The sequence below is a fragment of the Podarcis cretensis genome, assembly GCF_951804945.1.
Source record: "Podarcis cretensis genome assembly, chromosome: 9".
NCBI lineage: Eukaryota > Metazoa > Chordata > Lepidosauria > Squamata > Lacertidae > Podarcis > Podarcis cretensis.
The window spans coordinates 5,152,501-5,174,945 of NC_137178.1; the positions used below are offsets into that span (position 1 = coordinate 5,152,501).

General features: G+C 47.2%; 1 protein-coding gene across 2 annotated transcripts in view; it reads left to right on the plus strand.

Moving 5' to 3' along the window:
* Positions 1-22,445, plus strand: part of GFRA4 (GDNF family receptor alpha 4) — a 147,069-nt gene that overhangs the window by 78,174 nt on the left and 46,450 nt on the right. The window contains exon 2 of one of the 2 annotated variants that reach the window (XM_079991001.1): positions 18,226-18,501. In XM_079991001.1, the coding sequence (XP_079847127.1) occupies positions 18,226-18,501 (276 nt within the window). Of the gene's footprint in view, positions 1-18,222; positions 18,502-22,445 lie in introns of both variants that reach the window. The other variant, XM_079991000.1, reaches the window with a different exon arrangement.

Below are 22,445 nucleotides of genomic sequence, written 5' to 3' on the forward strand. Positions count from 1 at the left end.
TGAACATTCTAGGGTGATGAAGGAATGTCTCAACTTAAAATGGTTTAGCCAGAGTCATGTGTAGAAGCAAAACTTCCCATCACTCTATCTCCGATGGTATCTCCAACTGTCATGGCTACTTCTTGCCACTCATGTGAGAAACTTCCACTCTGAGATTGATGGGTGAGGGAAGAGAGTTCCCTCCCCAAAAAACTATCTCTGTAACCCTGGGTGAAAATGGTAGAACATGGCAGAGGAGATTAAGATTTAACTGTCTCCTGGTGTTCCACTCGCTGAGAGTTCCACAGTGAGGAAGTTGCAAAGAATCATGTCATTTTTTTAAAAAAAATCTGTTTTAAAAAATAATTTTATTTAACATAATTATTACAAAACATAAGCAAAATATTGCAAATACATACATTTGTTGTTGAGTCGTTTAGTCGTGTCCAACTCTTCGTGACCCCATGGACCAGAGCATGCCAGGTACTCCTGTCTTCCACTGCCTCCCGCAGTTTGGTCAAACTCATGCTGGTAGCTTCGAGAACACTGTCCCACCATCTCGTCCTCTGTCGTCCCCTTCTCCTTGTGCCCTCCATCTTTCCCAACATCAGGGTCTTTCCCAAGGAGTCTTGTCTTCTCATGAGGTGGCCAAAGTATTAGAGCCTCAGCTTCACGATCTGTCCTTAATACATACATACATACATACATACATATCTATATTTAAGATAAGCACACATATATAAAAAAGAACAACAATGAAAAAAGAAAAAAGAAAAAATAAGGCGAAAAAGAAGAAAAGTTGGAAGAATTTCTTCCAAATTTATTCTACAAATATCTCAATAATAAAATTTCAATTATTGACTTCCATCGCTTACACTGCACTTCCTATATACATTTTAAGCAAGATTGTATCTGTTATTCCATATTTTTCCCATACAATCTCATACAAATATTCTAATCAATATGTTTTCTAAATCTTTCATAAATCTATTTGAAACACAACCAATACCTTGCATTTAATCTTTATATACATAAATAATCATTTAAATCATTTAAACTATAAGAAAAAATCACTGCCGCCTTTTCCACTGTCAAATAACAGAAGGTCACCCCTACAAAAAATAAAATTATCGGAGGCCTGATATGGCCAAGGGGTGAGCCACATAAGCCCATTAGCAGAACTGGGCAAACTGGGCCACTGGCCTGACTCAGTTGAAAGCCTCTCCTCCCTTGGTGACCTTCCTCTTCTTTCTGTGCTGATCGCGGACCAAAAACTGCCGGAGGGACGAGCCGTGAACTCAGCGAGCAGGAGCTGAAATGTTTAGGACCCTGCTTGAACGAGTCCCTGGGGAATGGCTGCCGGGAGCTCTTAATGAGGGACTTTCACACTAGAGTGGGAACAAGGAGATAGCATTGATGCCAAAAGCAAATGTACTCAGCGTGTCATCGCCTTAATGTTCTTCTCAGCTCCCCTTTTGGAGAAATGCTCTCGCTGAGAGTCAGGGACACTGGCTGGCTTGCAAGTTTTAAAAACCAACGAAACTTCAACAGGCTCTGGAAGGAGCTGGCAGTCGCAACCCTGTATGTTACAAAAGGGGACGCAGGTGGCCCTGTGAGTTAAACCACAGAGCCTAGGACTTGCCAATCAGAAGGTTGGCGGTTCAAATACCCACAACGGGGTGAGCTCCCATTGCTCGGTCCCTGCTCCTGCCAACCTAGCAGTTCAAAAGCAGGTCAAAATGCAAGTAGATAAATAGGTACCACTCCGGCGGGAAGGTAAACGCCGTTTCTGTGCACTGCTCTGTTTCGCCAGAAGTGGCTTAGTCCTGCTGGCCACATGACCCGAAAGCTGTACGCCGGCTCCCTCAGCCAGTAAAGCGAGATGAATGCCACAACCCCAGAGTCGGTGATGACTGGACCTAACGGTCAGGGGTCCCTTTACCTTTTATGTTACAAAAGAGACAGCTCTCTGAAAAATAATAATTGCCCAGCACAGACTTGGAGGAGAAAAGGTTTGGATGTAGGTGGGCATAGAATCGTAGAATCGTAAAGCTGGAAGGGACCCCAAGGGTCATCTAGTCCAACCCTTTGCAATGCAGGAATCTCAACTAAAGCATCCAAGACAGATGGCCATCCAACCTCTGATTAAAAACCTCCAATGAAGGAGAGTCCACCATCTTCCAAGGGAGACCGTTCTGCTTTCAAACAGCTCTTGCTGCCAGAAAGATCTCCTTTCTTGTAACTTGAAGCCACTGGTTTCGAGTCCTACCCTCTAGAGCCTTCTCTCCTTTAATGGCCCATCACCCAAGTGATCGCCTCCTCAGGAAGTTAGCCTGGCCTATATTTTGACATTGGCTAGATTTGGGGTTAGAAGGGTCTCTGCACACAGCCTGCTTCCCCCCACCCCAAACTCATCACTATATATCATCCCCCAAAAACTCTTATCATCCCAAGATATGCCAGCCAAGCAGACCTTGTTTAATTCTTGTTGAAAGTTGCTTTAAAGTGTTCTTAGTTTTAATGTTGTAATGTGCCCTGGGACCTTAGAGTAAAGGTCAGGTAATGAATAAAGACGTAATAAAAACAGCAATATTAGAACTTTTACAACATGGCGGAGGCGCCCTTTTAGCTGGGTGGGAATGTTACTACATTCATGGGCTTAGCCAAAGGGGGGCTGGGGGGCAAAAAGTATTACAAAGCAAGAGAAACACTTAACAAACTGAGATTCTGCCCCCCCAACAAAAGCCTACCCCCAAGGTGTATTTTTTTCCCATATTAAAGGAAATTTCCAGGGTCTTCCAAAAAGAAGCTTAACAACTTTTTGTTCAAACTCCCCCCAAATAAACTCAACAACTTTGAGTCATCCAATCTCTGCTTAAAAACTTACAAGGAGGGAGAGTCTGTCACCTTCCAAAGGGAGTCTGTTCCACTGCCAAACAGCTCTTACTGTCAGAAAGTTCATCCTGATGTTTAGTCAGAACCTCCTTCCTTGCAACTTGAAGCCATTGGTTCGAGTCCTACCCTCCAGAACAGGAGAAAAGAAGCTTGTTTCTTCTTCCATGCAACAGCCCTTGAGATATTTGAAGACGGCTCTCATATCTCCTCTCATACTTGGTTTCCAGACCCTTGATCATCTTGGTTGCCCTCCTCAGCACACGTTCCAGCTTGTCAACACCCTTCTTAAATTGTGGTGTCCAGAACTGGACACAGTATTCCTGGTCAGGTCTGACCAAGGCAGAATAGAGTGGTACTATTATTTCCCCTGATCTGGACACTGTGCTTCTAGTGCTCTTCTCATAGCATAATATACTCCTTTATGCTTTTCCTAGCATAAAGGTAGAAGTTCTTCCAAAGGCTCCTTTGTCAAATTTCTCCTCTGAACCTGACCTTCTGAATTAACCTCTCATCTTTTTTTCTGAAGTGGATCTGAAATATCAGTGATTCTCCATTGGTCCATGTTCAGGGCTTTGTAAATCAATAAAAGGAGCTTGAGTCTGTTTTGTTTCACTTGTGCCTTTCCTCCCCCATCTGCTTCCCCAGTGCACACAGGAACATGGATAAACCTTGCGAAGAAGCAATCTTCTTCTCCTCACAAAAACCCTGTGAGGCAGGTTATGCTGAGAGTGTGAGACCAGGTCAGGGTCATCCACTGAGCTCACCAGATGAGAGAGAAGCTGAACCCTGGCCAGAGAGAGACAGTGTGGTGTAGTGGTTAAGAGCGGTAGACACGTAATCTGGGGGACCGGGTTTGCATCTCCGCTCCTCCACATGCAGCTGCTGGGTGACCTTGGGCCAGTCACACTTCTCTGAAGTCTCTCAGCCCCACTCACCTCACAGAGTGTTTGTTGTGGGGGAGGAAGGGAAAGGAGAATGTTAGCCGCTTTGAGACTTCTGAAGGGGAGTGAAAGGCGGGATATCAAATCCAAACTCTTCTTCTTCTTCTTCTTCTCCTCCCCGGAGGACCTAGTCTAACACTCCAGTCACTGAATAAGACTGTCTCTCAGATTCTCCATACTGCTATCCTCTAGTAACTGAGCTCATTAGAAAGTAGGCTGCTCATTTCTCCGTCGCAGGAAGCTGGGAAACGATTATCAAAGGCAGGAGCTTTCTAATTAAAAACAGAAGGGGAAAATGATGAGTCAGTGCAAAGGACAAGAAAGAAAGAAAGAAAGAAAGAAAGAAAGAAAGGAAGGAAGGAAGGAAGGAAGGAAGGAAGGAAGGAAGGAAGGAAGGAAGGAAGGAAGGAAGGAAGGAAGGATTGGCAGAAATGACTGGCAGAATCCGTGACCAAGAGAAAGAGACGGTGGAGGAAGATTGGAAGAAGTTTAAAGCTTATCTTAAGAACTGTTACAATATTGATCAGTGTTAAAATGTCAAGGGGAAGGAAGATGCAGAATTACAGCTGAAAATGTTTGATGACTTAAGGTGAAATTGAGAAATTTAATAAATTTAAATTTAATTGGCTAAAAGGGTTGCTGAAAAACTGTAAAATAAGGATGCAAAAAGGGTGAGGTATGGGGAAGTCCGAGAAAGGAGGTTTATGAAGATGAGGTTAAGAACTTATATTTGTGTGTTTGTTTGTATTTGTTGACGTTTTTATGTTGTTGCTGTTGTTTTGTTTTAAAATTGGAAAATTAATAAAAATTATTATAAAGAAAGAAAGAAAGAAAGAAAGAAAGAAAGAAAGAGGAAGGAAGGAAGGAAGGAAGGAAGGAAGGAAGGAAGGAAGGAAGGAAGGAAGGAAGGAAGGAAGGAAGGAAAGCTGTTCTCCTCCACCATCCCAGTCCAGGGGTGCCAACTTGAATAAAATATGAGGGGTAGGTAACACTGATCTAGGTCTTTCGATGGAACCCCTTATATGGGATTTTGTATATAGATTTTCCCTCGGCTCTTTTTGCTGCCCCATGTAGGACCAGAATGGATAGTTGTCTCCTGTGAATATTTGACGTTTTCTCCCCTTATGGCTTTGATCTATGGGCTACCAATAAAAAGAGGCTGCATTTTAAGCTGCATCCTAACATATTTTAATCAACTGTTTGTTTGGTTTTGGTTTTGTTTGTTTTGTAATGTTTTTGAAAGTGAGATGAGTGCTGCAACCCCATAGTCGCCTTTGACTGGACTTAACTGTCCATGGGTCCTTTACCTTTGCCTTACCTATAGGCACAGTCCAAGTTTATTGTCAACAGCTCACAGGGTTCGTCAGAGAGGAGTCTTCCTTGGCCCTACCTAGAAGCTCCAGGAATTGAACCCGGGCAGCTGGACCATAAAGAAGGCTGATCGCCGAAGAATTGACGCTTTTGAATTCTGGTGCTGGAGGAGACTCTTGAGAGTCCCATGGACTGCAAGAAGATCAAACCGATCCATTCTGAAGGAAATCAGCCCTGAGTGCTCACTGGAAGGACAGATCCTGAAGCTGAGGCTCCAAGACTTTGGCCACCTCATGAGAAGAGAAGACTCCCTGGAAAAGACCCTGATGTTGGGAAAGATGGAGGGCACAAGGAGAAGGGGATGACAGAGGACAAGATGGTTGGACAGTGTTCTCGAAGCTACCAGCATGAATTTGACTAAACTGCGGGAGGCAGTGGAAGACAGGAGTGCCTGGCGTGCTCTGGTCCAGGGGGTCACAAAGAGTCGGACACAACTAAACGACTAAACAACAACATCTTTCAGTCCTTCCTTTAAAATAAAGGCTTCCCAACTCAGAGGTGCCTTGATAGAGAAACTTCACCTGTTCTGTTTCTACCTGCCATACCACTTTGATCTTCTAGGTGTGAACCTAGAGGCACAACCATACCAGGGATGGTTCCAACCAGTAAAAATCCTATCAATTGCTTTTATTTGAGGGGAGATATCCCCCCCCCATCCAAATAAAACGAAGGGCATTTGGAACACTGCAGTTCATGTTGCCTGAAGGGTTTAATTCCAACATAAATATAAAGCATCAGCATGCAGGGTGGTAAATATCAGCCCTGCTGCTCTCCTTGCCGAAGCAAAGCTCTTGGCCAGAGGGCACCATTAGTGGGTTTCATTTGTCAATACATCTCCAACCTCAGACTCTCAGCCTTTCATGCTTTCTTTATATCTGCAGCCCGGTGCCTACAAACATATCCACTGAGCTCCCTTTCCAAAAGTCAGAGGCAGTGTCTTAGTTAACCCTGACCCCTGCCAGCCACAAGGGTGGTCTTTGAACCTCAGCCCACCTGTAGGGCTAGTGGAGGGACCCCAGCAGAAATCTGAGAGCGACTGCAGCAGTTTCCAAATGTTCTTCCTCTGGGCAACCCTTTCAGAGGTTGGATGCTCTGTCTGAGAAATGCTTTGGGATTGTGGAGGGTTCTCAAGCATGATCTGGGGTGCCTTGTTGGTTCACCTGGAGTGAGGAGATTTCACCCCTCCCATATCCAAGAATCTCCTGACGAGTCTGCTGATTCTCCAGAGAGGAGGAGCAGTGTTCTGCTTTCTACTTATTCAGCTCCAGCACCAAGTCAGTCAGTCAGTCAGTGTGTCGGAGAGAGAGAGAGAGAGACTGAGTGTTAGAGATCATGTGTAGAGATAAGGTTGCTGCTAAGAGCAGCTAAAGACACTCAGTGCAGCATTCATTTATGCTTAGACCTATTTAGCTCTGTATATAGTTTTGTATTATAGTTGTAGTTATAGAATAAAAGAAGATATTCTACAGAGCTGCTCTCTGAGTGGTTTATACACTGCTAGACTCTGCTATACTCTGCTGTGCAACGACTGTATTGTGGAAGTGAATCCGGTGCTCACAACTTTAAGCTGTGAGTCCACAGCACTTTGACCTGCTGGTCTGTGGAAGTGCTACCCAGCTCGCCTAGCCCAGTCGGGGTTGAAGTGCATGAGTCCAGTTGGTGACACTGGCTCAAGGGCGATGCTGACATGGAGAACCTGGTTTGCAGGAACATAGGAATGTAACAAGAGCATGCCGGATCAAGCCAGTGGCCCATCGAGCCCAGCATACTGTTCTCACAGTGGCCTGTCATCTAGAATCATAGAGTTGCAAAGGGCCTTCAAGGGCCATCTAGTCCAACCCCCTCCGATGCAGGAATCTTGGCTAAAGCATCCATGACAGATAGCCACCTAACCTCTGCTTAAAAAGCACCAAGGAAGGAGAGTCCACCACCTCTCGTGGGAGTCTGTTCCACTGTCAAATGGCTCTTACTGTCAGAAAGTTCACATCTCATTTCTTGCAACTTGAAGCCATTGGTTTGAGTACTACCCTCCAGAGTGTGCTGGGCCCGGGGGTAACCCATGAGACATGGTCCAGGACCAGTCCAGAATCCAAAGGTTCCACTAGGAGTCAGTCCGACAGGGCCAAGGCAGGACACGAGGCAGGAAACCAGGCAAGGACAGGTACAGATCTCAGGCAGGATCTGGCATACAGCAATGTTGCTCCCACAACCTGGGGTGGGGTCCGACAGCCTTTTATCTTTGTTGGGGTAGCGGCTGGTCCTGATCCCCCAGTGACTCACCTCCCTGTCTCACCCGAAGTTGAGAACTCCTCCGGCGAGTACTCAGGTGTCTCCTTCTCTCAGACCTGAGTCTCTGCAGCTCAGGAGACGTCGGGTTACTAGACCCAGGGGCCACCTCAGCCTCCCCTGACCCAACCAGTAGTGGAGCAGCTGTGAGTGATGGCCCAGCTGAAGGCAACGAGGTCATCCCCGCATCTGGAGCCAAGGCAGGCTCAGGCCCCTGACTCGGCCCAGCTGGTGCTTATTGCAGGGGAACCTGTACAGACTGGGACTCTTCAGGATCAGGCCCCAGACTTGGTTCAGATGATGCCTGAGGCAAAGGATCTGGTGCGGACTGAGACTCCTCTGGTTCAGAATCCGAGCCCCAGTCCCAGGCCATCACACAGAGCAGGAGAAAACAAGTTTGTTCCTTCTTCCTTGTGACAGCCCTTGAGATATTTGAAGATGGCTCTCATATCTCCTCTTGGTCTCCTCTTCTCCAGGCTAAACATACCCAGCTCCTTCAACCGTTCCTCATAAGGCTTGGTTTCCAGACTCTTGATCATCTTGGTTGCCCTCCTCTGCACACGTTCCAGCTTATCAAGATCCTTCTTCAATTGTGGTGCCCAGAATTAGACACAGTATTCCAAGTGTGGTCTGACCAAGACAGAATAGAGTGGAACTATGACTTCCCTTGATCTGTTGATGCAGAATAGAATGGCATTAGTTTTTTTGCTGCCACATCACCCTGTTGACTCATGTTGAGCTTGTGGTTCACTAAGACCCCTAGATCCTTTTCACATATACTACTGGCAATGCAGGTGTATCCCATCTGATGTTTGTGCTGCTGGTTCTTCCTGCCTAAGTTCAGAACCTGACATTTGTCCCTATTGAAATCCGTTTTGTTAGTTTGGGCCCAGTTCTCCAATACATCTTGAATCCTGATTCTGTCTTCTGCTGCATGCCTGTGAGAAACCCCCAAGCAAGGTCTGTGCACAAGAGCCCTCTCCCTTCCTGTGGTTTCCCAACTTCTGAGGGTCACATGGCAATGGTGGGTGGGGTCAGAGGCAAATGTGGGTGGAGCATGAAATGCAAATTGTAGTCCTACGCCCACTCATGCAACCCTCTCTCTCCTCCATCTGGAGAACCAAGAGCTGTTGTCTGAGTTCACCTCCACATTTCCAGCTGGACAGAAAAACTCAAGGAGGGTGTAAAGAAGGGTCTGTGGTCTGGGGAGAGTTTTGAGGGCCAACTAGAATGGTTCGGAGGGCCACATTCAGTGGCTGAGCCTGGGATTCCTTCCCCCTGGGGTATCTGAATGACTCTGGCAATTGTACATGTGTGTGTGTGTTGTAATATTTATGTGATTCTGCAGATCCTGTAATTATCCTGCACTTTGGCTTTGTATCTCGATGTGAGCTGCTTTTGTGTTCCTTATTTATTTTACTTAGGAACACTGTTTAAAAATATTTATCGTTGCCTAATAATTACATCGCTTAAAATGTGGAATTATGATCATTAGACGTTGCAATGTGCAATTTGTATTGTATTTCGTATACCTACCTAGAGAGATATTATTATTATTTTGTTGGGATAGGTAAACTGCTTAGAGCAGGTGTGGGGAGCCTGTGGCACCCCAGATGTTGTTGAACTACAACTCCCATCTTTCCTGACTATTAGTCATGCTGGTTGGGGCTTGTAGGAGTTGGAGTGCAATTTTCTCTGGAGGACCTAAGGCTCTCCTTCCGTTGGCTAAGATATTTCTGTTGAAATATGAAGCAGTATATAAATGACGGGGGACGCAGGTGGCGCTGTGGGTTAAAGCCTCAGCGCCTAGGGCTTGCCGATCGAAAGCACCTCCGGGTGCAAGTAGATAAATAGGGACCGCTTACCAGCGGGAAGGTAAACGGCGTTTCCGTGTGCGGCTCTGGCTCGCCAGAGCAGCGATGTCACGCTGGCCACGTGACCCGGAAGTGTCTCCTGACAGCGCTGGCCCCTGGCCTCTTGAGTGAGATGGGCGCACAACCCCAGAGTCTGTCAAGACTGGCCCGTACGGGCAGGGGTACCTTTACCTTTACCTTATATAAATGACATTCATGGAAATCATACGACTGTAGAGTTGGAAGGGACCCCGAGGGTCATCTAGTCCAAACCCCTGCAATGCAGGAATCTCAGCAAAAACATGCATGACAGATGGCCATCCGGCCTCTTCTTAAAACCCTCCAAAGAAGGAGAGTCCACCAACTCTTGTGGGAGTTTGTTTCATTGTCAGACATCTCATACAGTCACAAAGTTTTTTCTGATGTTTAATCTGCATCTCCTTCCTTGAAACTTGAAGCCATGGGTTCGAGTTCTACCCACCAGAGCAGGAGAAAACAAGCTTGCTCCATATTTGGTGAAATCATTTTTTTAATAGAAGTTTGGGTCCTGCCCTCTGGAAGGGGAGAAACGTCATCTTCCATGTGACAGCTGTTGAGATATTTGAAGACAGCTACAGTAGCAGACCTTGATGCTTCAAATTTCAGCTGTGGCCCATGTGATGCAAAAATTCAGTTTTTGCCCCCGCCTCTCAACTTCCATTCTACAACATAGTTGCAGCACCCTCTGTGGCACCCCAGAGGCACTGTGTCATGCGACCCGCCCTGTGGAACAGCCTCCCACCAGATGTCAAAGAGAACGACAACTACCAGACTTTTAGAAGACGTCTGAAGGCAGCCCTGTTTAGGGAAGCTTTTAATGTTTGACAGACTACTGTGGAACCTCAGGTTACAGACGCTTCAGGTTACAGACTCCGCTAACCCAGAAATAGTACCTGGGGTTAAGAACTTTGCCCCACGATGAGAACAGAAATTGCGTGGCAGCGGTGTGGAGGCAGCGGGAAGCCCCAGACAACTATCTGACTTTTAGAAGACATCTGAAGGCAACCCTGTTTAGGGAAGCTTTTAATGTTTGATGCATTACTGTATTTTAATACAGTGGTACCTCAGGTTACAGACGCTTCAGGTTACAGACTCCGCTAACCCAGAAATAGAACCTCGGGTTAAGAACTTTGCCTCAGGATGAGAACAGATATCGTGTGGTGGCGGTGTGGAGGCAGCGGGAAGCACCATTAGCTAAAGTGGTACCTCAGGTTAAGAACAGTTTCAGGTTAAGAACGGACCTCCGGGACGAATTAAGTTCTTAACCCAAGGTACCGCTGTATTGTATTTTAATAGTTTGTTGGAAGCCGCCTGGAGTGGCTGGGGAAACCCAGCCAGATGGGCCGGGTATAAATAATAAATTATTATTATTATTATTATTATTATTATTATTATTATTATTATTATTACCAGTCACCACCTTCTGCCTCTAATGGCTATCATATCTCTTCTCAGACTCCTCTTTTCCAGATTAAACATACCCAGCTCGTTCAATCCTTCCTCATAAGGCTTGGTTTCCAGACCCTTGCTCATCTCAGTCATTCTCCTCTGCTCACACTCCAGCTTGTCAACATCCTCCTTAAATTGTGGTGCCCAGAACACAACACAGGATTCCGGGTGTGCTCTGACCATGGCAGAATAGAGTGGTCCTATGTCTTCCCTTGATCTGGACACTAGACATCTGTTGATGCAGCCTAGGTTTTCCCAGTAGTGATGTATGGAAGTGAGAGCTGGACCATAAAGAAGGCTGATCGCCGAAGAATCGATGCTTTTGAATTATTGTGCTGGAGGAGACTCTTGAGAGTCGCATGGACTGCAAGAAGATCAAACCGATCCATTCTGAAGGAAATCAGCCCTGAGTGCTCACTGGAAGGACCGATCCTGAAGCTGAGGCTCCCATACTTTGGCCACCTCATGAGAAGAGAAGACTCCCTGGAAAAGACCCTGATGTTGGGAAAGATGGAGGGCACAAGGAGAAGGGGATGACAGAGGACCAGATGGTGGGACAGTGTTCTCAAAGCTACCAGCATGAGTTTGACCAAACTGCAGGAGGCAGTGGAAGACAGGAGTGCCTGGCGTGCTCAGGTACATGGGGTCACCAAGAGTTGGACACGACTAAACAACTAAACAACAACAACAGAATAGTATTAGGGGGTTTTTTGGGGGGTTGCTATTGCATCACCCTGTTGACTCATGTTCAGCTTGTGGCCTACAAAGACCCCTAGATCCTTTTCGCATGTATTGCTAGTAAGCCATGTGCCCCCCATCTTATACAGTGGTGCCTCGCAAGACGAAATTAATCCGTTCCATGAGGCTCTTCGTATAGCGGTTTTTTCGTCTTGCGAAGCAAGCCCATTGACAGCTTAGCGGCTTAGCGCTATTAGCGGTTTAGCGGCTTTTAGCGGATCAGCTGATAAGCGGCTTAGCGGCTTAGGAAAAGGGGAAAAAGGGGGGGGGACCCGCAGGAACTCGCAAGACATTTCGTCTTGCGAAGCAAGCCCATAGGGAAATTTGTTTTGCGAAGCGCCTCCAAAACGGAAAACCCTTTCGTCTAGCGGGTTTTCCGTCTTGCGAGGCGTTCATCTTGCGGGGCCCCACTGTATTGGGGCAGCAGGTTCTTCCCACCTAAGTGCAGAACCTGACATTTGAAATTCAGTTTGTTAGCTCTCCAATCTGCTAAGGTTTTCTTGAATCCTGATTGTGTCTTCTGCGGCATTAGCTACCCCTCCCAGTTTGGCGTCATCTGCAAATTGCATGAGTATCCCCTCAATTCCTTCATCCAAGTCATTAATAAAGATGTTGAACAACAACGGGCCCAGGACAGAACCCTGTGGCACCCCACTTGTCACTCTTTTTTCCAGGATGACGAGGAACCGTTAATGGGTACTCTTTGAGCATCCCCTCAATTCCTCCATCCAAGTCATAAAACCAATATATCAATGAATCAAATAAATGAATAGCGCTTCTGTGTGAAGCTGATTGTCTCAGTCCATCTGGTCCATATAGCCTATAAGGCTGGCTTTGGCTGGCAGTGGTTCTGCCAAGCGGTGACTGTGGTGAGTTTGTTTCCTGAGCTCTTAAATCCAAGATCAGGGAAAGAAAGCTCTGCCCAAGTCTCTTCGTTTTTCATTCGTCCAATCCTAAATGTAGTTCTTTACCTTTCTACAGCGATCTGCAAATTATTCAGCATTCAAGCACATATTTCTCCTAATGAACACATTTTTGCACGCAGCTTTTTGGCAACATACACATTTTTCCTGGCAATTTCTCCTAATACAATGCATTTCCGTGTGTCATTTTCACAAACATATATTCAGTTTTATGTGCACTTTGACCCAATGCATGCATTTTTGAAAACGTTGGTTGGCTGCAGAACTGCATTGCAAATATGAATTTCAAAGGAGGGCTGTGTTTCATTTCTGAAAGTGCAAATTTGATCTGTTTGGCTTCAAATGCCAGCTGAGTTGAATTTCTCTTCTTTCCCTTTCCAAGATCCTTTGCCCATCGCAGGAGAAGACTGGAAGCTGAAAGCAAGCCGTCTTGCAGTGCGGTTTGCTCACAACACCTGATCAAAACAGACCCACCTTCGCAATCTCCCCCAGGCCACAGTTTGAAAGCCACCACTCTGCTACATTGCAAACAAATAAGACGCCACTCAGTTTAATTTAAAATCAGTTATTTATTAAACATGGAACAGAAATGTGCACTCCGGGAGGATATATGTCAACTGAATGGTCACTTCTTTTCCTCTGAACACAGCTGGAAGAAGTGGAGTTGCTCAGAACAATATTTAGTGCATAAATAAAGCAGATTTTATTTTATCATTCATGCTGCTTCCCCATCACCACACCTGCAAAGGTGCTGTTTTTATTGCAGATTTTCAGGAAAATAATAATAATGTTTGCATTTGTATGGTTTGGATGTATTGTTCTTGTTATTATTAATGTAGGTGGAGCTGTGGTCTAAACCACTGAGCCTCTTGGGCTTGCTGATCAGAAGGTCAGCGGTTCAAATCCCCACAACGGGGTGAGCTCCTGTTGCTCTGTCCCAGCTCCTGCCAACCTAGCAGTTCGAAAGCACACCAGTACAAGTAGATAAATAGGTAACACTGTGGCAGGAAGGTAAATGGTGTTTCCATGCGCTCTGGTTTCCATCACAGTGTTCTGTTGTGCCAGAAGCAGTTAAGTCATGCTGGGCACATGACCCAGAAAGCTGTCTGTGGACAAATGCCAGTTCCCTCGGCCTGAAAGCGAGAAGAGAGGTGGGACAGAGCAATGGGAGCTCACCCTGTCACAGGGATTCAAACTGCCAACTTTCTGAGTGGTAAGCCCAAGAGGCTCAGTGGTTTAGACCACAGCACGCCCACGTCCCTAGGACCTCCATACACCCTGCCCAGGCTTGCACCCCAGGGAGGTCACTTTGGTGGTGCTAAGGAAGTGGTTTGACTTCACCCCCAGAGGTGCATTCCATTGCGTCTTGAGACAGATGGATGCCCAGTTCCCAGCAGCTGTGGAGGAGTCAAGGAACTGCAGATTCCATAAACAAGCACACACAAACCCACACCAAAATTATGCTGCCATTTTTAGGAAACTAATCTGAGTCTAATCCCTACAGCCCAAGGCAGGGAACCCAATACCTAAAACATGCAACACACACAATCCCACTTCGTAGTCTCCACTGATGAGAGTATCATTACTTCCTTGGGGCAATCTGGTTAAGGTTTAGCATCCAGCTGTCCCAATATTTAAGAGGATTTTTTCCTAATCTTTGTAATCAGCATGGGCTGGTGGTGGAGAGGAACAGTTGCTGTGCACTGCCTTTCTGAAAGCCTTCAGAGATTCTGAAATCTCTGGTTGGGAAGGGTGCGACTGAGCAGTAGGACTTCTTTGCATGCAAGAGATCCCAGGTTCAGTCCCTGCACCCAGGACACCCCTGTTCTGCCTTCTTCCGGGTCCCAAAGGACCTGCACATTGGCAGAGGCACATCTAGCTGCTCCGGCACCTGGAGTGGCACACATTCTGTGCACCCGGGGGTGGGGTTAGCCGCCCACAGGCTAGCTGCTTTGCTTTGTTCATCTCACATCTCACAAGGGACTCAACCATACCTGAAGGAGCGTCTCCACCCCCATTGTTCAGCCCGGACACTGAGGTCCAGCACCGAGGGCCTTCTGGCAGTTCCCTCGCTGTGAGAAGCCAAGTTACAGGGAACCAGGCAGAGGGCCTTCTCGGTGGTGGCGCCCACCCTGTGGAACGCCCTCACACCAGATGTCAAAGAGATAAACAACTATCTGACATTCAGAAGACATCTGAAGGGAAGTTTTTAATGTGTGACATTTTAGTGTATTTTTGGTCTTTGTTGGAAGCCGCCCAGAGTGGCTGTGGAAACCCAGCCAGATGGGTGGGGTAGAAATAAATTATTATTATTATTATTATTATTATTATTATTATTATTATTAATATTTCATCTGAAAGGCCTAAGGAGGACACAAATGGGCTTCCGCTCCCAAGGAGGAATTCTACACAACCACACGCTGCTGCTTCTCTGCAAAGGTGGCAGAACCCCAGCAAATGCACTGGGCAGTGTGAAGGTCATGGAATGTCTCTAGCAGACTGACCAGAGACATCCCTAAAGAGCAGCAAATAGAAGCAAGTGCAGCCCAAGACCAGCCCTACACAGAATGAGTGCTTTTCATTGCTGCCCTCTGCGCTCCTCCAAGCTGCAGAACCATTTCCCCAGCTAGACTTTCTTTCCTTTCGGATCACACCCTCCCTCTCCCTGTGTGTGAAGCGCAAACTCATAGAATCATAGAATCATAGAGTTGGAAGAGACCACAAGGGCCATCGAGTCCAGCCCCCTGCCAAGCAGGAAACACCATCAGAGCACTCCTGACATATGGTTGTCAAGCCTCTGCTTAAAGATCTCCAAAGAAGGAGACTCCACCACACTCCTTGGCAGCAAATTCCACTGTCAAACAGCTCTTACTGTCAGGAAGTTCTTCCTAATGTTTAGGTGGAATCTTCTTTCTTGTAGTTTGGATCCATTGCTCCGTGTCCGCTTCTCTGGAGCAGCAGAAAACAACCTTTCTCCCTCCTCTATGTGACATCCTTTTATACATTTGAACATGGCTATCATACCACCCCTTAACTCTTCCCAGGTGTTCCTCCCCTCTTCCTGAGCTGGAGTTGTGGGGAGAGTACCGCCTACAGCAAGGGTCCCGGGGGGTGGGGAGGCGATGTCACCCCCCCCCCAGGGATGACATCCAGGGTGAGCCCCACCCACCGCACCCCCTTCCTCCGCCGGTGAATGTTGGCAATCGCACATCAGTTGGACGTGCCTAAAATGACACTTGCTTTTCGACCATGCTTCATTTTCCTTGAGAGCTGCATTGCAAAATTCAGCGGTGTGCAACTTTCAAAGGACAAGTGTCTCCCAATTTGCGTCTTGTTTCAGGGAGGGTGAACTAAGCAGGCCAGCATGGAAATGTGAGCCGAATGGGTCTCTTTTAGTGGGCAGCCAGTAGGTTCTACTTTGCAGAATGATGATTCGTATTCTGCTCGTACCTGCAGGACAGTTTGACAAGTGCACATTCTGCAATGATTGCCTTCTTGGATCAGATCAAGGTCCATCTAGGTCAGCGTTCTGTATTCAGCTTTGAAATATTTCCCGAATACACTATCACTTATCCCCGGCTTCTAATTGCTTGTCAATCTCAGGAACATCTTTTACCATCTCTGTTAGCTTCACCTGTGTTGCTGTGCCAGGCATTTATCGGCTGGGTCCTGAGCAAACCCTGGAGCTTCTTCACGTCCAAACGTCAACCATGCTCACAATTTTTAAATTAATTTGTGGGATTTACACATCAAGAATCCCCACTTGTTGTGGGAGGTTATTGGACAATTACCTTTTTAAAAAACACACACACATTTATTTGGTTTTTCAGATAAAAAGTTTACAGAGATATATCAATCATAAATCATAAAAACAACATTCCAAGGAATATCCTGGACTTCTATCCTCCCCTTTGTGGGTCCTATTATTAATCATTTCCTCCCGCATTTTTATGATGAGCCAAATCTTTTACATCTCCACTGTGTCCAGAATTCACCCTTAAACTACAAGTGATATTCCAATCCTACTAACGATTTCAACTGTTTACAATGGTTATAAATTTCCCCCATTCCTTATTAAAATTTTGGTCTTCCTGATTTCTGTTTCTTCCGGTCATTTTAACCATTTCAGCATAGTCCATCAACTTCATCTGCCATTCTTTTCAGGTAGGAACAATTACCTTAATATACCTGAAGGAGCATCTCCACCCCCAGTATTCAGCTCAGAGGGCTTTTTGGCGGTTCCCTCATTGCGAGAGGTGAAGTTACAGAGAACCAGGCAGAGGGTCTTCTCAGCAGTCATGCCTGCCTTGTGGAACACCCTCCCAGCAGATGTCAAGCAGCTATGTGATGTTTAAAAGAAATCTGAAGTCATCCCTGTTCAGGGAAGTTCTTAGTGTTTGAGGTTATATTGTGTTTTTACTATTTTGTGTTGGGAGTCCCTCAGAGTGGCTTGGGCAACCCAGTCAGATGGGCAACATACAAATAAATTGTTGTTGTTGTTGTTGTTGTTGAAAGTTCTTCACGAAACACATAAATTATGGAACTCCCTGCCACAGGAGGCAGTGATGGCCACGAAACTAGATGGCTCTAAAAGAGGATTAGACAAATTCATGGAGGAGAGAGTTATTGGTGACCACTAGCCCAGTTGACTACGTTCTGCCTCCACAGCTGGAAGCAGCATGCTTCTGAATAGAATAGAATAGAATAGAATAGAATAGAATAGAATAGAATAGAATAGAATTTATTATTTATACCCCGTCCATCTGGCTGGGTTTCTCCAGCCACTCTGGGCAGCTTCCAACAGAGTATTAAAATACAGTGGTCAGTTGAACATTAAAAACTTCCCTAAAGAGGGCTGTCTTCAGATGTCTTCTAAAAGTCTGGTAGTTGTTTATCTCTTTGACATCTGGTGGGAGGGCATTCCACAGGGCAGGTGCCACCACCGAGAAGGCCCTCTGTCTGGTTCCCTATAACCTCACATCTCACAGGGAGGGAACCACCAGAAGGCCCTCGGAGCTGGACCTCAGTGTCTGGGCTGAATGATGGGGGTGGAGACGCTCCTTCAGGTATACTGGACCGAGGCCGTTTAGGGCTTTAAAGGTCAGCACCAACATTTTGAATTGTGCTTGGAAACGTACTGGGATAACACTTGTTGGAAACTGGGGGTGGGGGTGGTGTTAGAATTCCTGCTCTATGATTGCAGCCATGGGATTGTTGTCTATCACATGATGGTGTATGTTTTGACTCCACAGAGTGGGAAGTGACGGAGACAGGATGTTTGTGTTACTGTGTTCCGTGAAGTGGGACTATTGTCCTTTGTTCTTTTTCTCTTTGCTGTCTGATGCTAGAGAGAGAGGGAGCCATATTGCAGTGCTCCGTGTGTGTTTATATGTAAATAAAGTAGCTTAGCCAAAATACTGAGTTGCTGAGGTCTGTTACGCATCGGTCGCTGTGATGTTTGGGCTGAAGAAAGTTTTTGAAGCTCCCAAACGATCGACGGGGAGAGAGAAAACATGCCAGTCGGGCATGTGTCTCTGCCAGGGTCCTACTCGGGTGTAGGGTGAGCTCCTGCTAGGGGGTTGCTCCTGGGGTCGCTCCTGCTTGTGGGTTTCCCCACAGGCATCCGGTTGGCCCCCGTGAGAACTGGATGCTGGGCTCGATGGGCCATTGCAGGCCTGAGCCTGCAATCTATTCTAAGACAGGTCCAGTTTGGGAACCTTCTCATCCTGCTCTCTTGTTCTCCTCCAGAAGCGATGACCGATGTGACCAGCTCGGCCCGGGACTGCCTGCAGGCTGGCGAATCCTGCACCAATGACCCCAGCTGCAGCTCCAAATTCCGGACCCTCCGGCAATGCATCGCCGGCAACGGCGCCAACAAGCTGGGTCCGGATGCTAAGAGCCAGTGTCAGAACACGGTGACAGCCCTTCTGTCCAGCCAGCTCTACGGCTGCAAGTGCAAACGGGGCATGAAGAAGGAGAAGCACTGTCTCAGCGTCTACTGGAGCATCCACCACACCTTGATGGAAGGTGAGTCGGCGCAGGTCCGTGATGTAGCAGGGAGCTAGGGGGAGGAGCAGGCAAAGGAGGGTGGGCAGGACTCCCATCTGGGGGGAAAACAGTAAAGACCTGATGACGAGAACACAGCAGAGGTTATCTTTTCTGAGAATCCTCTGGAAAAATAATCTCTCAAAGGACCTGTTGATGGCATTTTACCATTGTACTATTGAGAGTGTATTAACTTATGGTCTGTGTGTGTGGTTTCGGAGCTGCACGGTCAAGGGAAAAAACAACGCTGTCCAGGGTTGTAAAGACTGCGGAGAAAATAATTGGGTGCACTCTTCCCACCTTGGACCAAATCTATGCTTCCAGGTGCCATAAGAAAGCTGCAGAGATAGTGCAGGATAGTGCGCACCCCAGAAATGATCTCTTTCAGCTTCTGCCTTCTGGAAGAAGGTCCAGGGTTATAAAGACTAGGACTAGCCGCCTGAGAAACAGTTTCTATCCAAATGCGATTTTGGTTTTAAACGGTGTAAAATCGTCTCTAGGGACGCAGGTGGCGCTTTGGGTTAAACCACAGAGCCTTGGACTTGCTGATCAGAAGGTCGTTTGTTCAAATCCCTGCCACAGGGTGAGCTCCCGTTGCTCGGTCCCTGCTCCTGCCAACCTAGCAGTTCAAAAGCACATCAAAGTGCAAGTAGATAAATAGGTACCGCTCCAGTGGGAAGATAAACGGTGTTTCCGTGCGCTGCTCTGGTTCGCCAGAAGTGGCTTAGTCCTGCTGGCCACATGACCCGGAAGCTGTACACTGGCTCCCTCGGCCAGTAAAGCAAGATGAGTGCCGCAACCCCAGAGTCAGCCACGACTGGACCTAATGGTCAGGGGTCCCTTTACCTTTAAGATAGTCTCTATGGGAGTATATTGTATTTAATTATGGGGTATAAGAGTTTTTAGGGGGTCAACCAGGCTGGGATAGCTGGGATAGCAGGCTTGTTGGTTTCTGAATGTCTGATGTAGATTTTTCAATTTCGTTGTTCTGTATGGGACAATGACAATGAAGATTATCATATCGTATCATAAGCGCTGGAGGGAAACAGCGGCCTTTCTTCCTGGCTTCCTCGGAGGAACAGACATCAGCAAGGAAACCTCACTCAGAATTAATGGGGCTGAGGCAACCAAGACACCTCCCAGGCCAATGGTTTTCAACCAGTGCTGGGGCACCCTGGGGTGCCTTGAATGATGGTCAGTGGTGCCACAGGCAACATTGTCCTTTGTCCCTATTTCCTTCCCTCCCTTCCTCTGATGCCCTCTCACCTCTCTGCCTCCCAAATGCTTGCAGAGCTATTTATAATAATATGATAATAATAATTTATTTATACCCCGCCCATCTGGCTGGGTTTCCCCAGCCGCTCTGGGCGGCTTCCAACAGAATATTAAAATACAATAACCTATTAAACATTAAAAGCTTCCCTAAAGAGGGCTGCCTTCAGATGTCTTCTAAAAGTCTGGTAGTTGTTTTTCTCTTTGACATCTGGTGGGAGGACCTTCCACAGGGCGGGTGCCACCACCGAGAAAGCCCTCTGCCTGGTTCCCTGTAACTTGGCTTCTCGCAGCAAGGGAACCACCAGAAGGCCCTCGACGCTGGACCTCAGTGTCCGGGCAGAACGATGGGGGTGGAGACGCTCCTTCAGGTATACAGGACCGAGGCCGTATAGGACTTTCAAGGTCAGCACCAACACTTTGAATTGTGCTCGGAAACGTACTAGGAGCCAGTGTAGATCTTTCAAGACCGGTGTTATGTGGTCTCCACGGCTGCTCCCAGTCACCAGTCTAGCTGCCACATTCTGGATTAGTTGTAGTTTCCCGGTCACCTTCAAAGGTAGCCCCATATAGAGCGCATTGCAGTAATCCAAGCAAGAGATAACCAGAGCATGCTCCACTCTGGCGAGGCGGTAGCCCTGGCTACAAACTCTGCAGGTGAATGGTGCCTGTGGGAGGCATATCTCTTTGGGGGCAGCTCAGAGACCAGGGGTGGCCGCAGCGGCTGCCCAGAGGACTCCCAAGGAGAGGGGAGAGCAGAGGAGGCTAAGGGAACACTCCACAAGGGAGCATGTTTGAAAAATCATGAGATGCTGCTAGCTCCGCAGGCAAGGGGTGACATAACTGGGTTCCTGAGCCCCGCAGGGGGGCTGCAGAAAGAATGTAGTTGGTCAAGGGAGCAGTGGACTCAAAAAGGTTGAAAACCTCTATCCTAGGCACATAAGAAGGCATCAATTTCTGTACTGCCTTGTTTGCGTGCAGCTGCAGTTCATCTTCTGCCAAAAATGATTATATCACTGTCTGCCCTGGCAACATTACATGACTAAGAAGAGTTATACAGTGGTACCTCTGCTTGCGAACGGGATCCGTTCCGGAGCCCCGTTCGCAACATGAGCAGAACGCAACCCGCGTCTCCGCATGTGCGGGTCGCGATTCACCGCTTCTGCACATGCGCATGACATCCTTTTGAGCGTCTGCGCATGTGCTGGTGGTGAGACCCAGAAGTAGCCCTTTCCGGTACTTCTGGGTTGCCGCGGGACGCAACCTGAAAAGACATAACCTGAACCGAACGTAACAAGAGGTATGACTGTACACTTTAATTCTGCAAGAGTTTAATTGCTTTTCAATGACTGTTATATGTTTTCAGCTTTCTGTATTCTATCTGTGTTGCTTTAATCTGTGTACGCTACCTTGAGTCCTGGTCTGGGGAAAAGGCAGGGTGTAAATAAATACAATAGCAATTGTCATAATGCATCCATCCCAAGGAGGACAAACGGCCCGTAGCTTAATTCTTTATTGAGAAAGCACAAACTTATGGTAATTCCTGAGGCCCAATTAACATGCTTCTGGTGGGCAAGCAGTTGGCTCGACGCTCTGGGTTGGCACTCAGAGCTGGACTATTGTAGCAATGCACACTCCTGCATGGGAGCTGATTCTGTGCTTGCCTTTTCAAATACCTCCTGGTCCTGGGAGACATTTGGGGCTGGGGCAGAGGGGATGCTGCCACCCCCTTCTCTTCGGGCACTGCCCCTCCCTGCAGCTCCTGGTCCTCCCCACATCCTGCACCTCCTCCTCCACCCCCAACTGCTCATACTGCTCCCCATCTTCCAGCTCTGACACTGGCCTCATGGGAGGTGCAAACTCCATAAATTACAACCCCCCCTTCCCCTGGATCACTCTCCGGCCCTGATAACTTCTCCAACCACTCCTCTGAGCCCTGCCAGTCCCGGGCATTATGTAATTTAAACACTGCGCATTACGTACATGGCATAATTTCGTCACCATTTTCCTTATTCCGCCCCGCTCACTTCAGCGCAAAGGAAACGCAGTGCAAATGGATGGGGGGCAATTTGATCAATTGCACAATGTTTGCAGACTGAAAGCAACAGCCAGCGGAGAATACCGATTGTGTTCCCTGGATTGATCTCCGTTGTGGACATGGGACAAGTAAGCAAACATTGGCCTTTTCCACTCTCGTTTCCATACAAACACTCTGACATCCTTAACCCCTCCGTTGGCCTGAAGCAGACCAAACACCATTTTTAAAATCTGTTTATTAACTAGATTCTTATCCTGCTTTTCAGGCAGTTAAGCATTTGTCAGAAAGAGGGAGAGGAAAGGGCCATAGCTCAGTTGTAGAGCACCCACATTGCATCTGCGGAGTTCACAATTGAATCCCCAGTGGCATTTCCAGCTAGGGTTCAAAGAGAACTCAGCAAGAAACCCTGAAAAGGGACCAACAGTGATTGCAGGTTATACTCTGCTAAACGGACCAAGAAACTAAAAAACAACAACCTATTTTAGAGAGGTAAGAACCTTCTGAGAGCCTTCTGGATCAGGCTGACAGTCCATCTAGCACAGTATCCTGTTCTCACAGTGGTCCACCAGATGCCAGCAGGAAACCCGCAAGCAGGATCCCAGCACAAGAGTCCAGT